This window comes from Atractosteus spatula, chromosome 22 (assembly GCF_055471065.1).
Source record: "Atractosteus spatula isolate fAtrSpa1 chromosome 22, fAtrSpa1.hap1, whole genome shotgun sequence".
Taxonomy (NCBI): Eukaryota; Metazoa; Chordata; class Actinopteri; order Semionotiformes; family Lepisosteidae; genus Atractosteus; species Atractosteus spatula.
In genome coordinates this window covers 7,354,358-7,381,340 of record NC_142727.1, presented here as the reverse complement: position 1 = coordinate 7,381,340, position 26,983 = coordinate 7,354,358, and the positions used below count along the sequence as shown (strand labels likewise).

Below are 26,983 nucleotides of genomic sequence, written 5' to 3'. Positions count from 1 at the left end.
TGCATAGATTTTGAACCCTGTGCGAATCACTGTCTTTCAGAGCTCCTGTCATTCATGTGCTCAAATGTAACAAATTGACAAATTCCTACCTGTACTTGTTTGACACAAACTGGTCACCTATTTAGTCAGAAAAAAGGGAGGCAAAACTTAATTGGATCAGTTACCGGCTGATGCCAGTGATTAATGGCCAAATCAAACCAGAAGACCAGAAACCCAGTAGACACAGGGGTCTGAGGACCACTGCACTGCAAATATTGCATCTCCCATATGAAAGGGTCTTCTTGAAACACAGCTCTTAAATACTCATTATTCAGACTTAACATACATGCAGACAAACATGCCAAAAAACAACAGTATTGAAAATTTGATATTTATTTTTACATAAAGTTTTTTTACAGTGCAAAAGCACTCTCTGTTCTGCTTATAAATTAATCTGAACCTGTAACTATCTTTTCCCAAAAACAGTGGGAATCTTTTCCCAAAAACAGTGGATCTTGTCCTGCTTCACTGACCATATTAGATGAAAACACAGGCCTCTTTCTAGTAGCAGACACTAAATCTCAAACCCCACACTATGTGTGCTCAGTTACACACATTGACACACAAAACTCCCCAACAATGCCTTCCAGACGGATATAAGGCCCTTTCATGTCAGTCGTGTTGACGTTAATGTAACAAAGAGAGTGGTGATATCTGTAACATCCATATTACTAACAACACGAATAAAGGCGATGGGCGGAGCTCCAGCATGGTCAGGTGACCCAGTTTCTTTGATTGGCACATGGATTGTCCACACAGGTGGACAGGACAGGTATCAAAGAGTGAAGTGGGGGGGGGAGGGAACCCCTCCAGGTGGATGTGTCATATGTGCTATCTTAACACAGGTCACAATTGGTCTGCTTGAGAGCTGTAAGGGCAGTATTTCTTTCAGAAGGCGTAGATCTTATCTCTCTGAACACAGTCCAAGTCATCATCAAGAGTAAGAAGAACCTGAGGCACAGAGAGAGCAGGGTTAGGGTTAGTCTACATACTGAGTTATTGGGTACTAGAGAGAGTACAGCAACAGCACACTGAGAGACAGATGATGGAGCATGAGGAGATATGAGAATCCATACATGCACAAAAGCAAAGGAAAGGCAGAGCTAATTCAGGTGGCTAGCATTCTTAAAGAATGCGAGCCGCATGGTTGATAAGTCTGCTCCAAACAACCAAAACTATTTGTGTAAAGAAGAGTTTCTCCCTACTATTTTAATTTCCATCATTCTTCCATCAACTATTTTTAGACTTGTAGTCTGATTTGCAAAATTCATAAGAAAGTACCGATTTGCAAAATATTTTGTAAATATACCAAGTGTCCACTGCTCCATGCTTTGCAAATACTACATTTTCTGCCTCATCTTAACTTAGCAACACATTTTTTCACAACCAAGGCTGACATCATATCCAGCATCACACACTCTGCAGCATGCCTGCCACTGCACCTTCTCCCTGCATGCCTGTTTTTGTTGGTTCTCCTCTTTCTTGTTTCTCACAACTTGACAACGCATGACGTCGTAAATGCAATGTAACTGCATTTGAAACCTGCCAAATGTCTTCTAGATCGCATTACTTCTGTTTTATTTCAGTCCTGTTTTCCAGCCTTCTGCCCTGGATGAAGGGCACAACAAATGAGCACTGGAGTGGTACCAAATCCCTTTAAAATGGCTTCAGTTATTAAAAGAGTTGGAGAAGAAACATCAAGAAAAACAGGATTCAGAAACCATGCAAGAAATAAGAATACGAAAGAAAGAAGATTAGAAACAAAGTAGATGTCTTATACACACAGGAAATTGAAAAAAAGTTATATTTACTAGACAAAATGTATAATGAGTCAGGATCAATATCACTAAAGCTGTTGGCAAGAAAACTAAAAAAACAACAGGACGATAATACAATATATAAAATAAGGGACCAGAACTGTAATGGTGTATTATATAAATGGGAAGAAATCCAAAACACTTTTACAAATTATTACAGCAAACTTCACAACCCCATTCAGAAAGTGAAGAAAAGATGGATGCTTTTTTAGAATCTCTCAGTTTACTGTTACGGAAGATCAAAATAATATATTAAAAGCGATGATAACACCTGAAGAACTGAATTTAGTGATTAGCCTCAGAGCTAATAAATCACCTGGTACTGATGGTTTTAATTCAGAATGGTATAAAACCTTCTGAGCAGAATTAATACCATATCTTCTTTCTGCTTGTAACTCAGCATTGATGGAAAAATGCCCCCATCATGGAGAGAGGCTATCATCTGTTATCCCTAAGATAGATTGGATTGTGGATCGTTCAGACCAGTCTCAGTCCTTAATGTGGATTATAAAATATATACAGCAATACTGGCTAAACGAATCAAAAAGATTAATTTGATACACTATGATCAAACAGGGTTTATTCAAGATAGACAAACCCATGATAACATTCAACACACACTGCATATCATGAGCCATATGAGCCTAGATGCTGAGAAAGGTTTTCACTCTGTTAGTTGGAAATACCTCTATAGGGTCTTAGGTAGGTTTGGTTTAATGTGAAAATATTATCAAAGCTATTCAAACCTTATATGACCAACAGCACAAATTAAATTAAATGGATATTTATCTGATAGTATAACTTTAGAACGAGGGAACAGACAAGGGTGCCCTTAGTCTCCATTGCTCTTTGATCTATATATAGAGCCACTAGCCTAGTGGGTACGACAAAATAGCAAAATAAAAGGTATTTCTATACAAGAGATTGGACACAAGATAGCACTGTACACAGATGACGTTTTGTTATATCTGGAGGATCTCACTAGTTCATTTCCAGAACTAATGAAACTCTTTGATAGCTTTGGCTTGCTGGCAGTCTTTAAGTTAAATGTTCAAAGAACACAAATTCTAACCTTTAATTACAACCCTCCCAATTTTTTAAAAAGCAAATACCATCTTAAGTGGGACCAAAGTTCAATGAGATATCTAGGAGTCTATTTACCAAAAGATATTTCTACATTAGCAACAATTAATTATGGACCCCTTATAATTAAAATTAAAGCGGATATGCTGAAATGGAACCTAATCCCCTTTATGACTTTTAGTTCTAGAATTGAATCTGTAAAAATGAAATCTACTGCCACGATTACTCTTCCTATTTCAAGCTCTCCCTGTAGAAGTCTGTGCAAAACAATTTTTAGAATGGAATAAGAAGATTTCTAGGTTTATTTGGCAGGGAAGAAAACCTAGAATTAGATTCAAAACATGCAACTTTCAAAATATAAAGGGGGAATGGCTTTACCAAATTTGAAAGATTATTATTAGGCATCTCAAAATAAACCTCTCATTAATTCTTGTAATCCAGAATATCAAGCCAGGTGGAAAGATATTGAATAATCCCTTGTAAATAACCCCCCAATTCAGGCATTATTAGGTAATAGGAATTTAGACAAATTACTGAAAAAATATTTAATCCATGGATAAAGGTCTAACTAAGGAATACGATTACAAAAGAGTATCACTTAAGTGAGGCAGTAAAGATACTCAGATGGTGCACCTATGATACAGTGGATAATAGATTTAAAATTTGGATCACAAAAGGAATAACTGCATTTTGTAACATAATGGATAAGAATCAGTTACAAAGTCTTTAAAGGAGAAACACTATTTGGGGAATTCAGATTTTTATAGATATCTTCAAATGCGCCACTATTTTAATAAAGAGATTATAAGGGGAGATTTAGATATTGTTAATGGGGTAGTGAAAGTAGTTACAGAAGCCTACAAATCAGAATTAAGTAAAGGCATTATATCTAGATTATATAAAGGTTTTATGATAAATAAAGCATATTCTACGGAGTATATAAAAGATAAATGGGTGAAAGAAAGTGAAGTTAGAATTTCGAATGAAGAGTGGTTTAAAATTGGTGAATTTCAATGGAGATGTACTAACTCGCATTTATGGAGAGAGTTTTGCTGGAAAAACATTGTTCCATTTTTCATTACTCCAAGTCAGAAGGCGCACCATACTGGAAAAATCTAAATGTTGGAGACAGTGCGGAAACCAAGGTGATCATTGGCATATATTCTGGAACTGCCCTAAAATAAGGCTTTTTTGGAAGGAGTTACATGAGGCCCTGGAAACTATATTTGAAAGGAATGTACCCTATACATTTGAGGCTTTATATTTTGGCAAACTGGATTTTGATTGGAGGGGAACTGATAAATATTTGTTTGGAATCCTTTTATCAGCATGGAACCATTAACTGAGACTTTTTGCCATTCATCAATACAAATGAATGTACTCTATAATGTCAAAGTAAAAAAAAAAAATCCAGACATTTTACTAAATTAATTAAAAATAAAAAAACAGAAAAACCTTTGGCAGCAATTATAGATGTGAGTTTCTCTGGGTAAGTCTCTATCAGCGTTGCACATCTTTACACTGGAATTTTTGCCCATTCTTCTTGGCAAAATTACTCAAGCTCCATCAGGTAGGATGGGGACCGTTTGTAAACAGCAAGTTTTAAGTCATTACACAGATGCTCAATTGGATTGAGTTCTGGGCAGATTCACAGTTGTTCCATATTTTCTCAACCTTTTTAATGTTGGACTTCACTGTCCTTCGAGGTATATTCAGTGTCATGGAAGTTTTCTTATATCCTTGCCCTGACTGGTATTTTTAAAGAACCTTGTCTCTTATCTGCGTGGAATGTTCCTTGGTCTTCATGGTGTAGTGTTTCCTTGGAAATGCACTAAGTGGGGAAGCTCCCACACACAGGTGTATTTATTCTGAAATCATGTGAAACACCTCAACTGCACACAGGTGGACTCCAGTCAAGTAATTTTATCACTTGGAGAAGAGAGTTGGTTACTTCAGATGTAATTTAGGTGTGTCAAAGAAGGAGGTAAATACTTATGCATTCAATTATTTTCTGTTTTTTATTTTTAATTAATTTAGTAAAATGTCTGGATTTTTTTTTTCACTTTGACGTTATAGAGTACTTTGTGTTGATGAGTGGCACAAATTCTCAGTCAAGTACATCATGGTTCCATGCTGTAACACAATAAAATGTGGAAAAGTCCAAGGGGGGTGTAGACTTTCTATAGGCTGTCCATGGTTTGGCACCTCACTACCTATCCAACTTATTATCTTCCTACTTCCAACCTCACAACCTTTGTCTGTCACTGGTCTTCTAGTTGTCCTCAAGCTCATTTATATTCTATCAATGACAAGGCCTTCTCCTGCTATGCGCCAAAGCTTTGGAATTCTGTCCCCAAAGATACTACCTGCAATTAAATTAAGACTTAAAATATTTCTTTTCAGAAAGGCTTTAAATTAGTATCTGTGCCTGCTCCATTTTCTAATGACCATGTATCTTCTGCTGCACTGATTCTTGCATGTGCTTATTTTGTCATTTCTAATCTTTATAATTGTTTAAGTCATAAAGCTTTGTAAATAAAATGTGCAGATGGCATTAAATTCACAGAATCACTTTACATCACGTTACATACTTCCTCAAGGATTTTTTTACTTAAAATTTGCATATTAAATACATTTTCACCTTGTGATGAAATAGGGAGTAAGATGCACTGACAGATGAATGTATGTTAACATTCGACTGAGAAAGAGATGGTACTGAGGGGAATGAGAAAATGTGTTCTAAATCCACACAATGGACCAGAAGGTGTTCAAGCACACAGAGAGACGGAGAGGAGTGAGGCACTAGGCACCCAGTTTAGTTGACTGTGAATAGGTACCAACTGACCAGGAATGAGCCAAACATGGCAATAGATGACAGGAAGTGCCAGATATCATGGTCATCAAAGAAGCTGAGCAGAATACAATCGCGATTGTGTTCCCGAGACTCTGCTGGCGTTTTCTACACAGTGGGGAAAAGACAGAGAGAGAGTTAACACAGATATACTGGCCTTACAGTACCTTCTGCATATGACTCAGAGCTATTTCTTTTAAGTCCTGTATTGACAGACTGCACAAAGTATTTGAAAAAGTCTAGTTTCTTCTTCTTGTTGGTATCACCTGCATTTCTAACAATGCATAACAAAGTGATTTTACTGCCTACACAATTGCCATCTGATTACTGGCTTATATTTGCTGTAAAGCATCTCACTAATGGACTGTGAGACACTTATGATGTTGTGTGAGCACTGCCGTGTCTCAGTCAAATTAGGTAGGAAAGTGCATGGGGGCACGCAATTGGGATTTGGGGAGCCTGTGTTTGCCTGTGTTACTGACCTGCCAGGTACTGAGACCCTGGAAGAAGAAGAAGAGTGCGAAGCCCCAGACCACTGCAGTGAAGAAGATACACACCAGTGCCATCAACTTGATCCGCTCACCACTGCGGAGCTGAAAAGCAGAGACATGTGTGACCCACAAATCTGACGCACTCTGGCCCACAAGTGACGCATGAATCTTGACACTGACTGTCACACTTTAAACACACTGTATGCACTCTCAGCAGCGCTGGTGTTAGCTCTCACCTTCATGATGATATAGAAGGCGAAGTAGAGCAGCAGGTTGCAGATGGCGATGGCCAAGAGGTAGGAGGCAAAGTCATTGGGTCTCACGATCAGCCCATAGGCAGCACTGCAACACACAGAAGACCACAGCTCTTAATACACTGGCACCACAATGAAGAGAAGACCACAGCTTTGACACAAAGCAGAAAAGACCACAGCCTTTGACACAGGGACACCACAGCACACAGAAGACCATCTGCAAAGGTTAATTTTGAGTTATAATTGGAAATGGACTGGTATACAATTACAGCTTTTCTAGAATCTGCATTTGAGATGTTTAATGTTTTTGCCTATACCCCTTCTCTTTATATACAGTGGATATACAAAGTATACACACCCTTATTGCAATTGCAGGTTTTTGTGATGTAAATCCAGAAATCAAGATAAATCATGTCAGACATTTTTCCATCTTTAATGTGACCTTGCAACCAGCAAAATTCAAGAGAAAAACAAATAATTATTAGGAAAAATAATTGAAATAAAAAAAACCTACATCACCCTGGTTGCATAAGTGTGCACATTTCCCCAACTAATACTTTGTGGAAACACCTTTTGCATTTATTACAGCAGTAAGTCTTTGTGAATAAGTGAATCAACTTTGCACACTTGGACTTTGCAATTTTATCCCACTCTTCCTTCCTTGCAAAAAAGTTCAAGCTCCTTCAAATTGCCAGGGGATCTGCTGTGCACAGCCCTCTTTAGGTCATTCCACAGGTTTTCTATGGGATTGAGGTTTGGGCTCTGACTGGGCCATGCCAAAACTTTGATCTTCCTTTTCTGAAGCCTTTCCTTGGTTGACTTGGATGTGTGCTTTGGGTTGTTATGTTGAAAGGTGAAATTCCTCTTCAGGCCAGAAAGTTTTGTGCCAAAATATCTTGATATTTGGAGCTAGTCATTATCCCATCTATCTTGACTAGAGCCCCTGTCCCAGCTGAAGAGAAGCAGCCCCAAAGCATGATGCTGCCACCACCATGCTTCACAGAAGGTATGGTGTTCTTTGGACGATGAGTTGTGTTGTCTTTGCGCCAAACATATCTTTTAGAATTAAGGACAAAACGTTCAACCTTTGTCTCATCAGACCATAAGACATTTTCCCACATGGTTTAGGGTGATTGAATGTATTTTTTTGCAAATTTTAGACAGGCTTGAATGTTCTTTTTTGTGAAAAATGGCTTCTGTCTTGCCACCCTACCCAATAGCCCAGACATGCAGAATACAGGAGAGTGTTGTCACATGCAAGGAGTGACCAGTACCTGCCAGAAATTCCTGCAGCTCCTTTAATGTTGCTGTAGGCCTCTCGGTAGCCTCCCTGATAAGTTTGCTCCTTGTCCTGTCATCAACTTTGGAGGGTCGTCCTGATCTTGGCAATGTCCCTGTGGTGCCACATTTTCTCCACTTATTGATGATAGTCTTCACAGTGCTCCATGGTACATCCAATGCCTTTGATATTCTTTTATACCCCTCTCCTGATCGGTACCTTTCAACAATAAGATCCCATAGATGTTTTATCAGCCCCTTGTGGGCCATGGCTATCCCAGTAGGATGCAACCACAAATGTTTCAAGAAAATCCTACAGCAACAGCTTATTTTATTTGGGGTTAATCAGAATCACTTTCACTGATGGCAGGTGTATGCTACTTACCTTTGGACATGATTATTATTTTGAATGTGACTGGTTAACTCTGAACACAGCTACTGGAGATGGAAAGATGGAAAAAATGTCTGACATGATTTGTCTTGATTTCTGGCTTTACATCACAAAAACCTCCAATTTTAATAAGGGTGTGTAGACTTTTTATATCCACTGTACAGATATACAGATAGTATACCCCTTCTCTCACTGCCAGCACATAGAACCCCTGAGCTCCTACAGCCAATACTCACAGAGACCAGTTGACGATGTTCCCCATCACCAGCAGCACCATACGGTCCTGTAACAGATGAAGGGGAGGAAATAGGAACTGAGAGAGAGGCAGCTTCACCTGAGGATAATGCAGAACAACAGTCTACACAATAACAGAAACAGAACTGACTTCTACTTGCAGTGGTGCAGCATGGAGGGAGATCATAAAGAGCAAAGGAAGCAAGTGGACCTCATAAGGCCTACATCAATAGGCCAATGCTTTTTACAGAGAAATTGGTTTTAAAAAATTGAAGCTACAATAACAAATAGCACTCCGACAGATTTCCAGATTGAACTACAGAAGAATAGCCATGTGCATATATATTTATAGACGTGTAATGCTTTGTTTATTGTGTGGGTCTTACTGTTTCTTTGGTGCGGAAGGAAGGAGAAATCTTAGTTAAGGTTGAAGGTCACTTTTCAAAGTAGCTATAATTGATCGGCTGGCAGCCTGTTCCCTTAAACTCCTTGCACCAGAGAGGAGCTGGTGTGGTAAGGTGCTTGTGGCCAGAACTATTTTCTCTCAAGGAGCAGGTAAAGGTCTATTTCATGCTGAAAAGAAAAAAAAGAGACAACGATTTGGCTGTGGAGTCTTCTTCAGGTATGAGAGAGAGAGAGAAACTGACAGCTGATAAAGCATGGGAGAACAAAAGACAGTAGTGAAGAGGAGGTGGGGAGCAGGAGAGAAGGAGTACTGACACTTAGGGAGAACTAGAAGAGAGGTGTGAAGTCAAAACCTGCAAATGAATAAAGAGGATTAGAAGCAGACAAGTCTATTGTTAAGAGAAGAGGGAAGGTGTGATCCTAGTTTCAGGATAATTTTGGTTTTGGATGTCTTTCTGCAATCAGATTTCCAAAACTCCTCCATGAGGATGCAGACAGAGAGACCAGTATGATCACAGCCTTTAGAGGTGAAAAGAGGAACTATGGGCTTGGAGAGATCTTTGAGCCCTGTCATGTTCCTTGAAAAGGTCTCCCAGTCTTCTTCCTGTCTCACCAATGTAAACAGTTTGGCATTTTCTGCAAGAGACGCAGTAAATAAGTTTGCTGGAAATACACAATGTCATCAGGATGATCCGGAATTGTCCAGAAGGGCCTTGAATGTGTGTGGTATTGGATATACTGTATATTTACAGGTGATGCAGTAAGTTCTGTAGCAGGGAAAAGTACCCGGTGTCGATTATTGCTGTGGGCAGTCAAGGGAGCTATGAACAAGAGGTTTACGCAGATTAGGTAGTCTCTCTTTTTTTTCTTTTCAGCATGGAATAAACCTTAACCTGTTCCTTCGCATGTTGATGCAGCTACCTACTTGAAACTCTATTCTATTTTAGAACTTTAACTTCTATTTTTCCGAGTGTTGCAGAGATGAGATTGAAGTTGTCTGTTCACTGAAGCACTATTCTGGTGAGGGTGCTGTATGGACCGTGACTGAAACAGATTACTTCTCATTCTGTTCTCTGTAGAAGGTGTGTTCAAGTTGTGAAGAACAGGGAGGTACTCACAATGTACATGGGTCCACTGCACTGGCGTATACAGTCTGTGTACACGACATACAGCATCCTGCGCACTATCCCCGAGTCTGAAACACACACACACATCATTACAAACCCAGAAACTGGACACACACACACTAAATACAGCATCCTGTGCATTGCACCTAAGTCTGAAACACACACAGTGTTACATTTCCAGATACTAGAAACACACTACATACAGCATCCTGCACAATACCCGTGAGCCTGAAACACACACAGCATCACACATCCAGAGACATCCAGAGACACATCAGTAGCCATATCACCCTGCAACTCACAACTGGCAGCCCACTGAAGCTAAGCAGGTGTGAGCCTGGTCAGTACCTGGATGGGAGACCTCCTGGAAAAAACTAAGGTTGCTGCTGGAAGCGGTGTTAGTGGGGCCAGCAGGGGGCGCTCACCCTGCGGTCTATGTGGGTCCTAATGCCCCAGTATAGTGACGGGGACAATATACTGTAAACAGGCGCCGTCCTTCGGATGAGACGTAAAATCGAGGTCCTGACTCTCTGTGATCATTAAAAATCACAGGGCGTTTCTCGTAAAGAGTAGGGGTGTAACCCCGGTGTCCTGACCAAAATTTCCCATTGGCCCTTATCAATCATGGCCTCCTAATAATCCCCGTCTATGAACTGGCTTCGTTACTCTGCTCTCCTCCCCTACTCTCCACACTGATAGCTGATGTGTGGTGAGTGATGCCGTCGCATCATCCAGGTGGATGCTGCACATTGGTGGTGGTGGAGGAGATCCCCATTACCTGTAAAGCGCTTTGAGTAGAATGTCCAGAAATAATAATTATTATTATATACACAGCATTGCACAGTGGGTGAACGGACATACACAACTACAAAACAAGCATACTACAGTATTAACACCATGATATTATTAACATCAATGCATTAATAATATTATTATAATGTAGTATGAAGAGCTTTAGAATTCAATCTATAGAACAGCATCTGAAAAAATGTCAGCAGTTTTAATTTTATGTTCTTGTGTATAGATCTCCAGTTCTGTGAAGATAAAATTTAGTTATGAAGTATTAAATTGGTCCTGTGCTACTGGCTGAACTGTCATGTAACTGTAATAACAATAATAATTGTAATAAGTACAACAGTTAATACCAGCATGGTAACACTGACTGAGTTGTTTTTTTTAATCTAGTCTATATGAACATAGCCAAAAGGCTAAAATAATTAATACATTTCCTAGGTAGGTCAAACACAAATTTCAAGATCACATTTAACAATCACAACATTATAGTCAGCCTGTCAACAGATCTTTCTGTTGCTTATTAGGTAGTCTCTCTGACTGCACTCAAAATCTTAAAGGGAGATTTCTGTTTTGGCTTAGAAGCTGCAGGTGCGCCTATCTAATGGAATAGGTATCCTGAAGGTCTTGTGAAGGGTGTCTACTGCTTCATGTAGCCTAGCTTGACTTGTGTGCAGAGGCATGCCTGTGCAGCTGACAAAAGGGGTGTGCCATACCCAGCCTCCAGCGGCCCATGTAGTACAGCTGTATGCTGAGCAGCAGGGTGGCCAGGATGTGGATGACGGAGAACACAATCCAGAACACAGTGTTGCCTTTCCCGAATACCTGAGACAGATACAGGGGGCACAGACCCACAGAATGGGTGACATAGAAGGATGTAAACATACACAGCCTGAGACTTAATAGTACTCTGGGATAAAAAACTACAATATCTTTAGAAACATTAGCTCCAGATTATCAGTAGAAATAACAGTAAAAAATCGTGTGTCAGAGCTCTGCACATTCTGTGGGATATCTGGGATGTGCTAGAGGAATGAAAAGTGTGTGTTTGCCCAGTAGACATTTGTAGTGTGTTAGAGAAGTGCAGGCAGGTGTAACCAGTGTAAGTGGTTGTATAAAGTGCAGGTGGGAGTGAACAGCAAAGGGTGAATACAGTGTAAAGTATAGCGTAGGGTGTGTACAGTCTCAGTGCAGGGTGTACAAACCCATTTACAGTGTGAACAGTCTCTATACAGGATGTGCAGCGTAAGTGGATGTGTACAGTCTCACTCACCACACCCAGCACAGAGAAGAAGATGACTGCGGCCAGGCAGGCATAGGCAGTGTAGGCGCTGGCATTGATATCAGGGTGTCTCTTCTGGTACAGCTTCAGCATGCAGAGCCCCGCAATCATGTACATGAAAGAAGTGTCTGACAGGTAGGATGAAGACAGAAATATACATCAGCAGGACCAACTAACAGAGGACACAAACACAATCCTGCAGTGTATGACTCTGGTGAAAATTAAAATACAACATTACTATTTTAGTACTGTAGCATAAAAACACAAGAAATGGAAAAAGTAAATAGAAAATCCCCAAATATGTTCCAAACCAAATAGTTTCCCTCCAAGAACAAGGACACGTCAGTACCTGCTGGTGGAGGAAGTACAATAACATAGGGGACACTCACCAAACTGGAAGTTAGTATAATTGGGACAGACATGATAGCAGGCACTCAGAAGCCCCTCCATCATGAGTGCAGTGCCCATGGCATAGAACAGTCCAAAGTGCTTGGGGATCCCACACTCCTACACACACAGAGGAGGTTAACCAGGTCAGATGTCAATAAGACATTTCACCACTTACTGGCAAATAGCTTGCTACCCTATATGTTTCACTGTGTCAGTCTGTGTATGACTCCACCAGCCTGATCCGGGTGGTGGCAGTCATACTGGTCAGAGTGTACATGTGCACTCACCAGCGCTGACAGCTCATTGCGCATTAGCGCCCTCTTGTGGAGAATGTCCCTCTGCAGGACAATAAGCAGGAAGAGCAGCCCCAGCATCACATAGCCAAGGTTACTGAGGATGTTATTGAAGGCACTGCAGAGACATCATATATGATATGTTACCAGACACACCATTCTTACCATGCACTGAAAACCTGCATAACATCTAGCTTTGGACTGTTGTCTTTAACTATTTGTTTTGTACTGTAAAGGTTTTGCAATACAGTTTGGACTTGTTTAAACAGTTTGGAGTATATTGTTGAGCAATATACTCAGGTATGCAGAACAGGAACCACTGTCTCACCTCAGAGCTCCCAGGGGGTGTGCACACAGGAAGTTATAGTAGCAGATATCCTGATTCCCTGTCACATTTACCACCTGTCAAAGAAAGCAAGGGAAATTTTCAGTGTAGCACACGTAATCATTGGCAGGCTGAATACAGCAATATGAGGACATTGTCTTATTATGTACAACAACACAAGAACAACATTCAGAAAACCAAGCTTCTTACCGTCTGATAGGTTATGACCAGCTGGATGACAGGCAATGCATAGAAGACTGCGATAGTGGCAATATTCCTGCAGAGACACCCACAGCATCCGTCACTGAGATGGTCTCACACTAGCACACCCACAGCATCCGTCACCGAGACGGTCTCACACTAGCACACCCACAGCATCCGTCACCGAGACGGTCTCACACTAGGACACCCACAGCATCCGTCACCGAGACGGTCTCACACTAGCACACCCACAGCATCCGTCACTGAGACGGTCTCACACTAGCACACCCACAGCATTAGTCACCGAGACGGTTTCACACTAGCACACCCACAGCATTCTTCACCGAGACGGTCTCACACTAGCACACCCACAGCATTCTTCACCGAGACGGTCTCACACTAGCACACCCACAGCATTCTTCACCGAGACAGTCTCACACTAGCACACCCACAACATTTGTCATCAAGACAGTCTCACACTAGCACACCCACAACATCTGTCACTTGTCTCACACTGAAACAGTGAGAGTGTAAATACAAAGAGACACACCAGGAATGTGACACTGTAAATACACAGAGACACACCAGGAATGACACTGTAAATACACAGAGACACACTGCCACAGTCCCAGTGTAAATGCACAGAGACTCCCTGTAACCAGCAGCCATATTATCCTGCAACTCACAACTGACAACCCACTGAAGCCAAGCAGGTTGCTGCTGGAAGTGGTGTTAGTGGGGCCAGTAGAGGGCGCTTACCCTGCAGTCTAAGTGGGTCCTAATTCCCCAGTATAGTGACGGGGACACTATACTGTTAAATGGCACCGTCCTTCGGATGAGATGTAAAACCTAAGTCCTGACTCTGTGGTCATTAAAAATCCTAGAGAGTTTCTCAAAAAAGAGTAGGGGTGATACTACTCTTTCTAGCCAATTTCCCATTGGCTTTTACCACTCATGGCCTCCTAATAATCCCCATCTATGAATTGGCTTCATCACTCCCCACCGATAGCTGATGTGTGGTGAGCGTACTGGCACACACTGGCTGCCATCACATCATCCAGGTGGGTGCTGGACATTAGTGGTGGTGGAGGAGAGTCCCCATTACCTATAAAGCGCTTTAAGGTGGAGTGTCCAGAAAAGTGTGATATATGTATAAGGAAGTATATTATTATTAATAGTGAGAATATAAATATGCAGAGACACACTGAAACAGTGACAGTGTAAAGCATAGAGACACACTGATACACAGACAAACTCAGACTCACCAGAAGTATATCTGGTATTTTTTACTCAGCACTCTCTTGTCCTTGCGAGCCAGGTCAGACACACAGAGGTACTTCTGCAAAAAAAAAATGAGAATGAGAGTGTCTGTGAGTGAAAGGGGCATATGAGAGGGTGTGTGTGAGTGAGAATGGGTATGTGTGAGAGCAGATGGCTGGGTGAAAGTGGGAGTGACAGGCAGTCTGAACAAGACTGGAGTTATGATATTACAGAAGTCTAGGAAATGGATACCACTGGATATCACTGTTCTAGGTCTGGCAATCCAGAGATACGAAGGCAATCTTTAATGCCTTTGAAAATCCAGGTGAAAGTATTATCCAGCCCACAGATCTTGGTAAGTTTAACAAGCCAAGAATATTATAACACCCCACAGAATTTTGTATTTAGAATACTCCCACACATGCTATCCCATCTGAATTAATATTCATAAAAGATCAGAGATATTGGCCCCACTTAAAAAACAGTGAGCAACACTCATTCTACTTCCACACCCTGCTGAGTCCCTTCAGTAGTCTGACTTCAGCCACACAAATACCATCTAGTTTCAGGACAGCAGCTAAAACACCACAGATCTTGCAAAGCAATCATGAACTTAACCACTGAGACCAGTAGCACCAGAACAAACCCTGGCAACACTATAGTTTGACAGCATATCTGAAATGGGTGAGACAGTAAGCAGAGACCAACCCAGCTATGTAAAATCTACCTTCACAGTTGAGGGAGCCCTGTAACCCATAACCCACTCTAGAAATGCAGAAGAAACCCTACAACCCACTCACAGTACATTCTGTGGGGATGGCAGAGAGGACGTCCAGTTAAACAAACAGAGACAGCCCCAGAGACAAAGAGTGGGACAGTCCCAAAGACACAAACAGACACAGTCCAAGAGAGAAACAGTGACATAGTCCCAGAGACACAGGCGTAGAAAGGCACAGCCACAGACAGATACTTGACACAGTCCCAGAAACACAGACAGGTACAGACCCAGAGAGACAGATAGACACACCTTGGTGCGGACAATATTCTTGTCAGAATCAATGTCAGCCAGCGTGTCATAATCATCCTCCTCCACAGAGCTGAGAGACTCCTGTCTGCCCCGGTTTACATGGTCCAGAGGACGCTCTGAGGGAGAGAGGGAAGGAGCAGGGATGAGGAATGGAGGAGAGAGAGTGTGTTAGAAAGAGAAGCATCAGCCTCATTTAAACCAATCAATCCAGATCCTAAAGGAGCTGATTTCACAATCTGGAATTGTGGAAGTATTAGTCGCAGATTCTCAGATTGCAGATTGTAGGGAATGCTAATTTCTCATTTAATAAGATGTTAAGTTTTGCTTGGTTGGAAGAGTGATTGCAAATAGAGAGATTTTTTTCAGATGGTTCAGGTCTCCATTTAAGCATGTGAAACAGCTGGGTTAATTTTTGATATCAAGATCACTGAAAAAATCATTCAGGGCAGTCAGGTTGTCACAAATCATCTCAATCTGAAACATGACTGAAGATATTACTAAGATATTACTGTTGAATTAGAAACATTAATTTTGATGATATATGAAAACGAACAGAACAGACTATTTGGAATACTTAGAACTATTGCCATTATCACAATAATGATAGTATCATCACCAGTATAGATACTGCTACTAAATCATAGATATCGGTGATAAAAATAAATAGATATGCATGGTTTGATTACAACTAGAGCTTGTGGATTAACTAGAGAGGTGTGGATTAGAGCATGCTAATTTATTCTGAGGGGGGTTAATCACCAATGTGAATTGTGAAGTGCTGTACTGTGACTGATCGCCGTTTGAAGTGATCCTGTCCTGAACACAATGAGACAGACTATCAGAAACGCACCAATCAGACACAATAATGCCGAATAATAAACCAAGGGGAATATCTGTCACTGACAGCAGGTTATATAAATGTACAGTACTTAGTGGGTACATCTGCATATCAATGTAGGAACTAGAGCACATCTTTATAAATGTAACAAATACGACATTTCCTTTCACAAAGTAATCAAATTTCCTCTAATTTTTTTCTGTTTTCAGTCTGTGAGGTTTCTGTTGAATAGTGTTAACTAAACACAATGGTTAGCGTTAGAAAGGGGAAGTGTTAAAGATTTTATGGTGTGTGCAGGTGAGTGTGTCGTGCCTGAGGCTGCACCTCATGTGAGCTCGCTATTGTGCCTGGGGCTGTGCACCTCATGTGAGCTCGCTGTTGTCCCTGGGGCTGTGCACCTCGTGTGAGCTCACTGTTGTCCCTGGGGCTGTGCACCTTGTGTGAGCTCGCTGTTGTGCCTGGGGCTGTGCACGTGTGTTATGCTCAATCAAATGCATGTGTAAAGGTGTGTGCTGTGTGGACTGGACTTACCCATGTAATGGGCATCACCTGAAGCCATGCTGTCAGTGACAGCCTCAGAGCTCACAGTGCTGCCATTGTCTGGGAAAAAAGGATCAATAATAAATATCAATGATCAAAGCCATTGTGAAATAAAGTACTTGCATCTCACCTGTCCACACTTGCATTTATTGTCCTCAAATTTAACTAGCCACGCAGCTTCTACCACTCATACTCTGTCTGAAGACAACACTCACCAAAGGAGCCGTAGTCATAGGGCTGGCAGAGGGAGGCGGGGGTAAGGCCCTTCCCTACGATACAGACACACAGTGAGACAACAAACATAAAACTCCACTACAAGCAGCATCACCTTCAGTCACTTCTACTCTGGCCTGTATGGCCCACTTCAGAGTTACAGCCAGTGCCTGTCTGGTCACTGACAGAGGTGATGCTGCTCGCAATGTTGTCCTTGCATCGTTACCTTCATAAGTCAGTTAAACTCTGGGCTTGAAGCACCAACATTTTGCAAAAGCAGCACAACATCAGCACAGACTTAAATGTAAATTTTAGATATAAAGGATGGAGCTTCATATTCTGTTAGTGGGTATCTGATCAGGTGTGAGGCTGTGACACATCAGTTCATAACAATATAGTATACAATTCTGTCAAGCAGTGATTTACAGGTTTGACAAGAGTGATAACAGACAGGCAGGCAGATAGCTATTACTCTAGAAGCTACCGCAAGCGATGCGGGTTAATTTAATTCCAGCACGCACACATTTTGACACTGTTAGCAAGGCTCTTGTGGCCTGACAACTTTCATCACAGCTCTAGCACATCAGCACACAGAGTTGCAGCTGTCAGCTGCAGGCGTGCGGTTTTACTGCGTTGCCCCAACAGATCTTACCGAGGAGAGAGGCTGAGCCACAAGGCAGCATGGAGAGAGAGAGAGACAGAGAAAGGGATGAGAGTTCATTCTGCACACAAAGACACACACACTTGCATTCATAAACTAGTCACACCTGAGCTGAGCACACCTGTTCTGCCTGGAATCACACAGCTGAGCTGTCAGAATCAGGCTGTTCCTTCAGGAAGGGCAGACACCTACCAACACACAGCCTTGGCCGAGTCTCTAGACGTGAATTTGTTGGGGTGTACGAAACGGATTAGTCACAGACAGTCCACGCGGCCACATGGCGATGGACTGGGCCACGACAGTGTCGAGAATCATGTACGGTTCCATAGTTATCAGGTGCTCTTTCAGAAAACAATTCTTTGTGTTTAAACAAGAAGCTTTTTGGTATTTAGATCCCATTCCCACCACCTTATTCCAGTCCTGTTTCTCTTCTCTCTGTCCCATTGTCCTCAATATAATACATGAATCCTTGAGCACCGGCATTGTACCAACGGTCCTCAAAACTGCTGCTATTACCCCCGTGCCAAAGAAGCCTAACATGGCTCTCGACAATCTTAACAACTTTCGCCCCATCTCCAACTTACCCTTTCTCTCTAAAATTCTAGAACGTGGTGTCACACTTCAGTTACATAACCACCTCATGACAAACAACCTTTTCGAACCCCTCCAATCTGGCTTCCGTCAACTTCACAGCACAGAAACCGCCCTAGTCAAAGTCACCAACGATCTCCTAATAGCTTCTGATTCTGGTTCTCTTTCCATACTCATCCTTCTTGATCTCAGTGCTGCCTTTGACACTGTTAACCATAACATCTTACTTTCTCGTCTCGAGACTGTGTTTGGAGTCTCTGACACTGCCCTCAAATGGTTTAAGTCTTACCTCACTGATCGCTGTCACTTTGTCTCTCTCAATGGATACAGGCCTGAAATTGGTCTTGTCAAGTCTGGTGTCCCCCAGGGCTCAATACTGGGCCCCTTGCTCTTCAGCATTTACATGTTCCCACTTGGTCAGCTTTTAAGATCACATGGCCTCAGCTTTCATTTTTACGCTGACGATACTCAAATATACATCCATACCAAACCAGACACTGATGTGGCTGTCTCTATTCTATCTAATTGCATCTCTGACATAAAAATTTGGATGACTCAAAACTTCCTTCATCTTAACTGTGACAAGACTGAAGTCATGCTTATTGGTACCCCCCATCAACTTCGTAAAGCCAGTCCTGTAACCCTGTCTGTAGATGGCTCTGTACTTGAGCTTCAATCAAAATTGAAAAACCTTGGGGTTATATTCGATTCTGGCTTAACATTCGACCCAGATGTACAGCATACTGTCAAAACATCTTTTTTTCACCTTAGAAATATCGCAAGACTACGCCCTATGCTATCATTAACTGTGGCTGAAAAGCTGATCAACATATTTTTATTCTCTCGAATTGACTACTGCAATGCTCTACTCCCTGGGGTATCTAAATCTACTCTGAACAAGCTGCAGTATGTCCAAAATTCAGCAGCCAGAATCCTGACCAGGTCTAGTGCAAGTGTTCACATTACTCCTATCCTGGAGTCCTTGCACTGGCTTCCGGTCAAATTCCGCGTAGACTTTAAAATCCTCATGCTCACCTATAAGGCTTTACATGGCTTGGCACCTCAATACCTGTCTGAACTTTTATCGCCCTACTCCCCACCTCGCAACCTCCGCTCTTCAAATTCTGCCCTCCTTACTGTTCCCCAAGCCCGTCTACATTGTATGGGCGACAGGGCCTTCTCCTGCTATGCCCCCAAGCTCTGGAACTCTTTGCCCAAGGATATTAGAGAGTCATCTTCTCTAAACTCCTTCAAATCCAGACTCAAAACCTTCTTCTTCAGAAAAGCCTTTACTTAACTGGTTCCATTCTTCACCCCTCTGCTCTTCTTAATACCACCTTCCACGGTCTCCTCTATTTTTATTGTTGTATTGTTGTAATTATAATTGTGTCCTATCTTGTGATATCTTCTTATTTATTGTTGTAGTCTTCTTATTTACTGTTATTGTCATCCTGTAAAGCGCTTTGAGAAGCCACCTTTAAAGGCGCTATATAAAATAAAGTTTATTATTATTATTATTTATACAAGATAGCATTGTGTTTATATGAGTTAAAATTGCATTAAAACATGATAGTTTTTGCATTTATACAAGATAACTGCATTAAAAAGCAAAAAAAAAATTGTGAGTAATATTGTCTACAATATTATTATATTATCCAGAAATGACACGCCTTCAGAAACGTACCAGTAAGTCAACAGCAGGTATGAGTCTTACTGGGAAGTCATCGTAAATGTATTCCATTCTATGTTTAAAGAGTAGGCAATAATCTATGTAAGGTACATGTTTCTGGAGTTTCACATCAAGAATAACATATGCTTGGAAAGGCATGTCATTTCTACTTTTCACAGAAACGTCGAAAACGACACATTTTTAACCCAGGACTACTCACTGACTGACAGGGTGCTCTACTTCATGGATACAAAAGACAGTACACATGCTCCTTTAGATAAATTATTTTGCACAAAGAGAAGTGTGACAATATTCTTCTGTTATTAAAGTCAATGATAGTTTTTATGGGACAATTGTATTGCATATATATTGCAAGATATTAATAATAATCAATATTATAGTCAGCAATATTGTCCACAAATTTATTATTGCATTTTAACGCAATGTGATCTTGTATAAACATAAACAATTCTTGTTTAAACAGCTGTTCTCTGGCGCTAATACGTTTTAAGAAATCTGTGCGCTGACAAACTATATGCATGCTCACCAACCCACACATCCTTTGCTACAGATACAAAGTCAATCTATAACTACCACACTCACATGTGCCTACAAACGAAAAAAAGAAATGTTGCAAATAAGAGGTAACTTTTGGCCCATGTAACCCATTTGGTAGTTTATTAATACCTAAAAAGTCACACACATTATTATATCTAGATAATGTGCTCATCAGCCTGAAATATAACAGTGTGCCTGTCCTGCTGCACAGAAAACACAGATGAGGAGGGGGATATGTGTTCAGTGGTGTTCCCCCACTCCAATGCCACTAAAAACAATGGGATGCCCTTGCCAACAGGTTACCTGTCTCTGCAGGCGACGCATCTGGAGTGTTCAGGAGGCCCTCCCTTTTCCTGTGCAGCCTGGTGATGAGAGAAATGAGTAAGAACAGGCAGGTCAGCTCCATGGAAACACTGAAACAGCAGTACCAGTCAACACTGAAACACCAGGACTGATCCACACTGAAACATCAATACTAATCCACACTGGTAACACTGAAATGTCAGTGATATCAACACTGAAACACCAAAACCGATATGCACTGATAACACTGAAATGCCACTAATTTCGACATGAATATACCAATACCAATATGATCTGATAGCACTGAAACACCAATATGTATCCACACTGATAAAACTGAAACACCAATGCTGATACACACTGACACCAGTACGGAACACACAACTCAATCATGTTTAAGTCAAACCCTTGCAAGAAACAGCAGGATCTCCAAACTATATAAAATTGGGTGGATGGGTTGCACGACTGTTATCCATGGTTTGCATGGCTACATGGTTTGTTATCCATCCATCCATCCTCCATCTTGTAACCACTTTATACAAATCCGAGCATTTTCTATCTGCTTTAAACAATGCTGGATTGTGGGGGAGCTGGAGTCAGTACTACATCCTGGCAAGCATGGCAGGATACACCGCCCGAACGGGACGCTGGTCCATTGCAGGGCACATACTGACACAAACCAGGGCCAATTTTTCTGGGAGCTAATTAACCTACCAGCATGTTTTTGGACTGTGGAAGGAAAGTGGAATACAGGGAGGTACTCCACGCAAACATGGGGAGAACATACAAACTCTACACGGGAACTGAACCTGCAGAAATGTTAACCACTGCACCACAACTGACTGTGAATTGTCTTATGTTCTTGTAACACGTATGAAGGGGGTTGGCAGAGCAGTGTGATGCTGCAGTTTGGTCCTGGTTCAACCCTGGTTGTTCAAAGAGCAATGTCAGTATACCCTTTCTCAATACGAGAATACTTTCTCAAAGACTGTGTGTTACTAGTGGAAAATAATGTCTGACATAATACTAATCTCCTGACCCAACTACCCCTGCTGAAAACACACACACACTTTAAAAACCACTGTGTTGCGTAAGAAAATTAAAGATTAGGAAATATGACACACAAAGTCTGAGTCTTAATGTAGATGCCCCTAATTTTTTCCATGCTCACAAAACGAGTCCTGCCAGGTTACTAGTTTATATAGTGCTTTTCATGTCAAAACATCAAATCTGAGAGGGACAGATGTATTTAAACAACATAACAAAACCAGCTTGCCTAAGATTTGGTACATTTTTTTGCAAGTTCCTATGAAAAATAATATTCTGTACACTTTCAGGAGGACTGGATACATTCACTATCGCTGTATAATTTTAAATACACTGTAAGCTAACAGCAGCCATGGGTGTTTATTTTACACAACTGTAAGGCAACACCGAGCCCTACTGAGGAATGATGAAGTATCCCTTTTAATAGACTTAAGGAGAATTTTACTTTCTTCAGTACAGCATTTGTTTTTCTTGCTTCGATGTTTAAAGACACTGAAACACTTCTATTGATACTTCTAAAACTAACAGATACCAAAATACTAATGTACACTTGGACAGCAATACTGACACCAGTACATTCCGACAAACAAAAGCACTCTACATTTCTACTAAAGCACATACTAACACACCTAACACATCAAAACACTTACTGAGACACACTGATGCAATAACAATAACGCTTCAACACTATATGGGTGGTGTGGTGGCTCTATGGCTAAGGATCTGCGCCTGTGGCTGGAAGGTTGCCAGTTTGTATCCCGCGGCCAACAGAGGAATCCTACTCTGTTGGGCCCCTGAGAAAGGTCCTTAACCCCAACTGCTCCAGGGGCGCCGTATAAATGGCTGACCCTGCACTCTGACCCCAAGCTTCTCTCCCTGTCCATGTGTCTCATAGAGAGCAAGTTGGGGTATGCGAAAAGACAAATTCCTAATACAAGAAAATGCATTGACAGACTGCCAAGGACTGCTTAGGTGCTGAGACACTAAAACAGATTTAATATTCTCTAAAGAAACAGATATAATTAGGAGCACACGTGGACATAAAGACAGCCAGACAGACCTTTTGTTTTCCAGACATGCGACGAGGAAGGTGAGGAGGTAGAAGGAGAGGAAGATCCCCAAACAGAACAGCATCCCCATCACATACACCTCCGCTGGAGAAAGAGAGAGCAGCATGACTTGTAGTGTGTATTACAGGAGTATTGGGGACCGCTGAGCTAAGACTGCAAACAGCAAGAATGTTCACAGAATAGGGAAGCTCGTTGCAGATATCAATAATAGACAGGGTGAGATTCTAAGGGTGTTGATTTCAGATACTGTATATGTATATGCTGTTTTGGGTGGACAAGAAGGGTGTCACAGAGTAGCTGGGCTGAAACTCAAACACAGCCACAACTAATACAGGTTTCCCTAATCTTCTGCATAATTTGCGCTCACTCGGTTTCCGTAGTGAGTATCAGTCTTCCCAACTTCAGGAAACCCTTGCTCACACATGGTTTCCATAGTGAGTCCTAGTGTTCCAACCCTCGCTCACACAAAGTTCTGCAGAAACTTTAAAAAAAACAACAAGATTGCTGCAGCATATTCTGACTCCATGTTATTGTATCCTCTCTCATGTGTCTCCACCCAGCTGGGCATTCAGCTGTCTGACAGCATACATAATAGAAGTCTGGGGATTCAGGGTAAATGTCATTTCATTTTACATTTAATTACATTGTATTACTTTTGTGTCTTGAATTCTAAGTTACGTTATTGTACTGTGGGGTAAAATCGAAGCGTGAAATCTGCGAGTCCTGTTAGCTGTTGATGAGTGTAACAAGGGGAGTTCAAGCCCATATAGCCCATAAACTCAAGTATTTACCCACTGCAGGTCTTCAGGAAGTAAACCCTGTGGCTGACAAGACAAACCTGTACTACAGTTGTGGCTGCAATAAATCACTGGTGAAATATTAAATAGAAATTTGCCATGAGAATTACAAAAATACACTAAGACGATTTTTACTGTCACATCATTACTTTTAGTAGCTGTTATTTTCTACATCAAAATGCCAGGTAACTACTAAATTAAAATGCCCCAAATGTTTCGTGTTGCGGTTATTTCAGGATGAATTCAGTCACTCTGTCATGACATGCAGCGAGGCTCACGTTTGATGGCAGGAGAAACCAGCACATCCAGCGCTTTGCTGCGATTCCCAGCATCAATGAGCTCATCTGAAGGGGAGGAAAGAGAGAAGGGGTAGAGGAAGAAAAGAAGAGAATGATCATTAACATGACAACACACATAAATACTCTGACCTCCACCTAATTCAAGTCACTTCTGAGCTGCTCTGCCGAAGTTGTTGAAACAGGACACCTTACTGCCGAAGCACTGACATAGCCTGCAGTTAATAAAAAACAGATCTTTCACTGGAGGGATTTAAACAGCCTTGGTGTCTCACCTGGCTGCAGAGGGTAGAAGCGCAGAGGCCCGCCGCAGGCCTCGTCCTCTGTCTTTACCACAACCACCACATAGAAACTGTTGCTGGGAAAATCTTTTCTCTGGAAGAGAAACCACAGAGAAGCAGTGTCAGACTGTCCAGAGAGTGCAGAGGCATATAGCATCTATACATTGTGCACACAAAAGAAAGGGAGTAATGCAGTACTTACAGAGGCTTTTCAATTAGGAAGCGATTCAGGTGTCAAAAAAGCAGGTTTTTATCCCAAAAGATATTTTATTCAAATAAGGAGCTTGAATAAAGGACAATGCACAGAGATAGTTTGTGTGCAGTGTACAGATGAAGGCCTTGTGTGTGTACAGCGTTCAGAGGAAGGCCATGTGGGTTCAGTGTGTGCACAGCGTTCAGAGGAAGGCGTCTTGTATACAGTACCTGTACAGTTATGGCTGCTGTTGTGGTCATTGTCTGGTACATCCCAATAAAGGCCACATTGTTATCCAAATCATACACAGGACACTGGAGAAAGACAGTGCAGAAAGGAGGAGAGAGTAAAATGTCTAGATGGAAGGTAGAGCCGCTTCTCCTTCATAGCATTTCTTATTTTGCATAAACATGGTGTGTGGGTGTCACTGAGCCTATTGCATCTTACGTATCTCCGTTTCTCATGTAACAGCAAACTCCTGCTACCAAGGTGGAGATAATCAGAGGTGAGACGAACTGAACTGCCTACAAACACAGCAGCGCAGGCCTGCACCCTTCAATGGAAAAGAAAATGGAAAGATCATCTGTGGAGGACCATGATTGCAGATCCAACCTTAAATCTGGTGCCAAACCCAACAAATTGGTGATCACGAGTAATTCCGTAAAAGAGTGTCCTAATACAGCCCAGGCAGCCGTGTTTCTGAGGAATCATCTGATGAGCACAATAAATATTTGCTGTTCCATACAGTTAATAGCTCACAGATTAGAAAATCCCAGCCAAATGTACACATGAGGACAGGCCATGTGCGGTTTGTTGCAGAGCAGGTGACAAGCTTTGCATCTCTTTCCCTGGACTGAGCAAGTAATCAGTAGATTTCGGTAACCAGAAGGAAGCAGTGGAATGCAACACTAGAATCCTGTTAGACAAATAGTCCTGAACCTTGTGGGAATGCATGGTCACATGCTGGTTTTGAAGCACTTGGTTTCCACTCCCAGCGAGTTTCGTTCCTGCTGCTCATAAAAGGCCCTGTTTTATTCAGCTGGGTGTATCTAATATTTTGGCTAGCAATTGTATGAGAGTAACTCATTAAACACAAGGCAAAAATGTCCTACCTGCATATAATGTCAGCAGGGAAATTGAGTATATACAGGTTTAAAGGGAACAAATAATAGGTTTATTCCATGCTGAAAACATTAATGTTGCGTTTTCTTTCTTCTCTTTTCAGCATGGATTAAACATATTACTTGTTCCATTGCAGCCTATGCATGCTGATGCAGCTACCCACCTGAACTACTGTACAGGTTTAAGGCCTGTATATACTCGTTTGCTCACTACCTCACAAACCAAATCTGAACAGCTTAGTATTAAAAAAAAATTAGAAATCTTACAAACACTACATCTACATTAATTCTACAGCCAATGTGTTTGTCTTTTGTAAAAGGACATTTTCCAGAATCAGAAACTAAATCCTGAAAAGTGATCTTGCAGAACCCCGGCCTAGAGAGCAGGCAGCACATCTTTAACACCATATAATCTTTACCTAACGAATAGAAAGTCAAAGTCATATCTTCTGACAGCTTAAATGTTTTTATTTATTTTATATTATCAGGTGTTTCCCCCCCAAAAAAAACAATACATGTAACAAGCAGGCAGGTACCTTATGACTCTGGCACTGAATGGTGGTATACAAATATACTCTCCTGTAATGCACCTAACTTCAGCAGAACGCACCGCTGGTAAACGTGCCCGACTTCAGCAGAACGCGCCGCTGGTAAACGCACCCGACTTCAGCAGAACGCGGAGAAGGTAAATGCGTGGGACATCAGCAGACCACGTTTACAGGTGAATACATGTGACTTCAGCAGTGCATGCTGCAGATAAATGCATGTGCGCTGTAGTACAGCAGGGAAATAGATCATATGCCCATTGCAGAGACTGGACCCAGCAGTTATGCAATCACAATCAAATTGGATTCTCTGAGCAGTGCAGGGACTTTGACAGAGGTGTGGCTACACTCACCAGGATGTCCTGGATAGAGATGACAGAGCAGGGGAATGTCATCTCAGAGTTCACCTTCACTACAACTGAATCTACTCCCTCTGGGAACACATACTTAAAATACTGAGAGAGAGAAAAAGAGATGTGAGATGAGGAAATAAGAGGGGGAGCAACATAAACATGCTGTTACAGTTCAACACATTATCTCTAGTCAGTTCACACACACACAAATACCCAAAACAACTGACACTCACACATTCAAAAACACACACCCACATCTACACACTTCAGACTCCAAGATCTAGTTGTTGCTGTCAGTCTAGCAGCTTGGACTTTGCACTGATAGATCTGGTGACAATGATGTGAAAGCACATAAAGATCAGACACC

The 26,983-nt window shown here is 41.6% G+C and overlaps 1 protein-coding gene across 7 annotated transcripts in view; it reads right to left on the bottom strand.

Annotated features, from left to right (window-relative positions):
* Positions 1–356: 356 nt before the first annotated feature.
* The window catches only part of sidt2 (SID1 transmembrane family, member 2), a 35,807-nt gene continuing 9,180 nt past the window's right edge, over positions 357–26,983 (bottom strand). For 2 of the 7 annotated variants that reach the window (XM_088939380.1, XM_088939384.1), the window contains exons 5-28: positions 26,617–26,718; positions 24,828–24,911; positions 24,399–24,498; positions 24,106–24,171; positions 23,021–23,114; positions 20,914–20,972; positions 17,784–17,795; positions 17,134–17,187; positions 16,910–16,978; positions 16,300–16,356; positions 15,541–15,656; positions 14,519–14,592; positions 13,263–13,329; positions 13,056–13,129; positions 12,722–12,845; positions 12,434–12,551; positions 12,036–12,172; positions 11,479–11,587; positions 9,962–10,038; positions 8,441–8,487; positions 6,518–6,623; positions 6,273–6,383; positions 5,785–5,898; positions 357–990 (exon numbers count right to left, since the gene is read on the bottom strand). In XM_088939380.1, coding sequence (XP_088795506.1) covers positions 928–990; positions 5,785–5,898; positions 6,273–6,383; positions 6,518–6,623; positions 8,441–8,487; positions 9,962–10,038; positions 11,479–11,587; positions 12,036–12,172; positions 12,434–12,551; positions 12,722–12,845; positions 13,056–13,129; positions 13,263–13,329; positions 14,519–14,592; positions 15,541–15,656; positions 16,300–16,356; positions 16,910–16,978; positions 17,134–17,187; positions 17,784–17,795; positions 20,914–20,972; positions 23,021–23,114; positions 24,106–24,171; positions 24,399–24,498; positions 24,828–24,911; positions 26,617–26,718 — 2,034 coding nt within the window. In that variant the 3' untranslated portion in view covers positions 357–927. Of the gene's footprint in view, positions 991–5,784; positions 5,899–6,272; positions 6,384–6,517; positions 6,624–7,809; positions 8,034–8,440; positions 8,488–8,841; positions 9,012–9,961; positions 10,039–11,478; positions 11,588–12,035; positions 12,173–12,433; positions 12,552–12,721; positions 12,846–13,055; positions 13,130–13,262; positions 13,330–14,518; positions 14,593–15,540; positions 15,657–16,299; positions 16,357–16,909; positions 16,979–17,133; positions 17,188–17,783; positions 17,796–20,913; positions 20,973–23,020; positions 23,115–24,105; positions 24,172–24,398; positions 24,499–24,827; positions 24,912–26,616; positions 26,719–26,983 lie in introns of those variants that run through there. The other 5 variants (XM_088939382.1, XM_088939381.1, XR_016094649.1 and 2 more) reach the window with 5 other exon arrangements.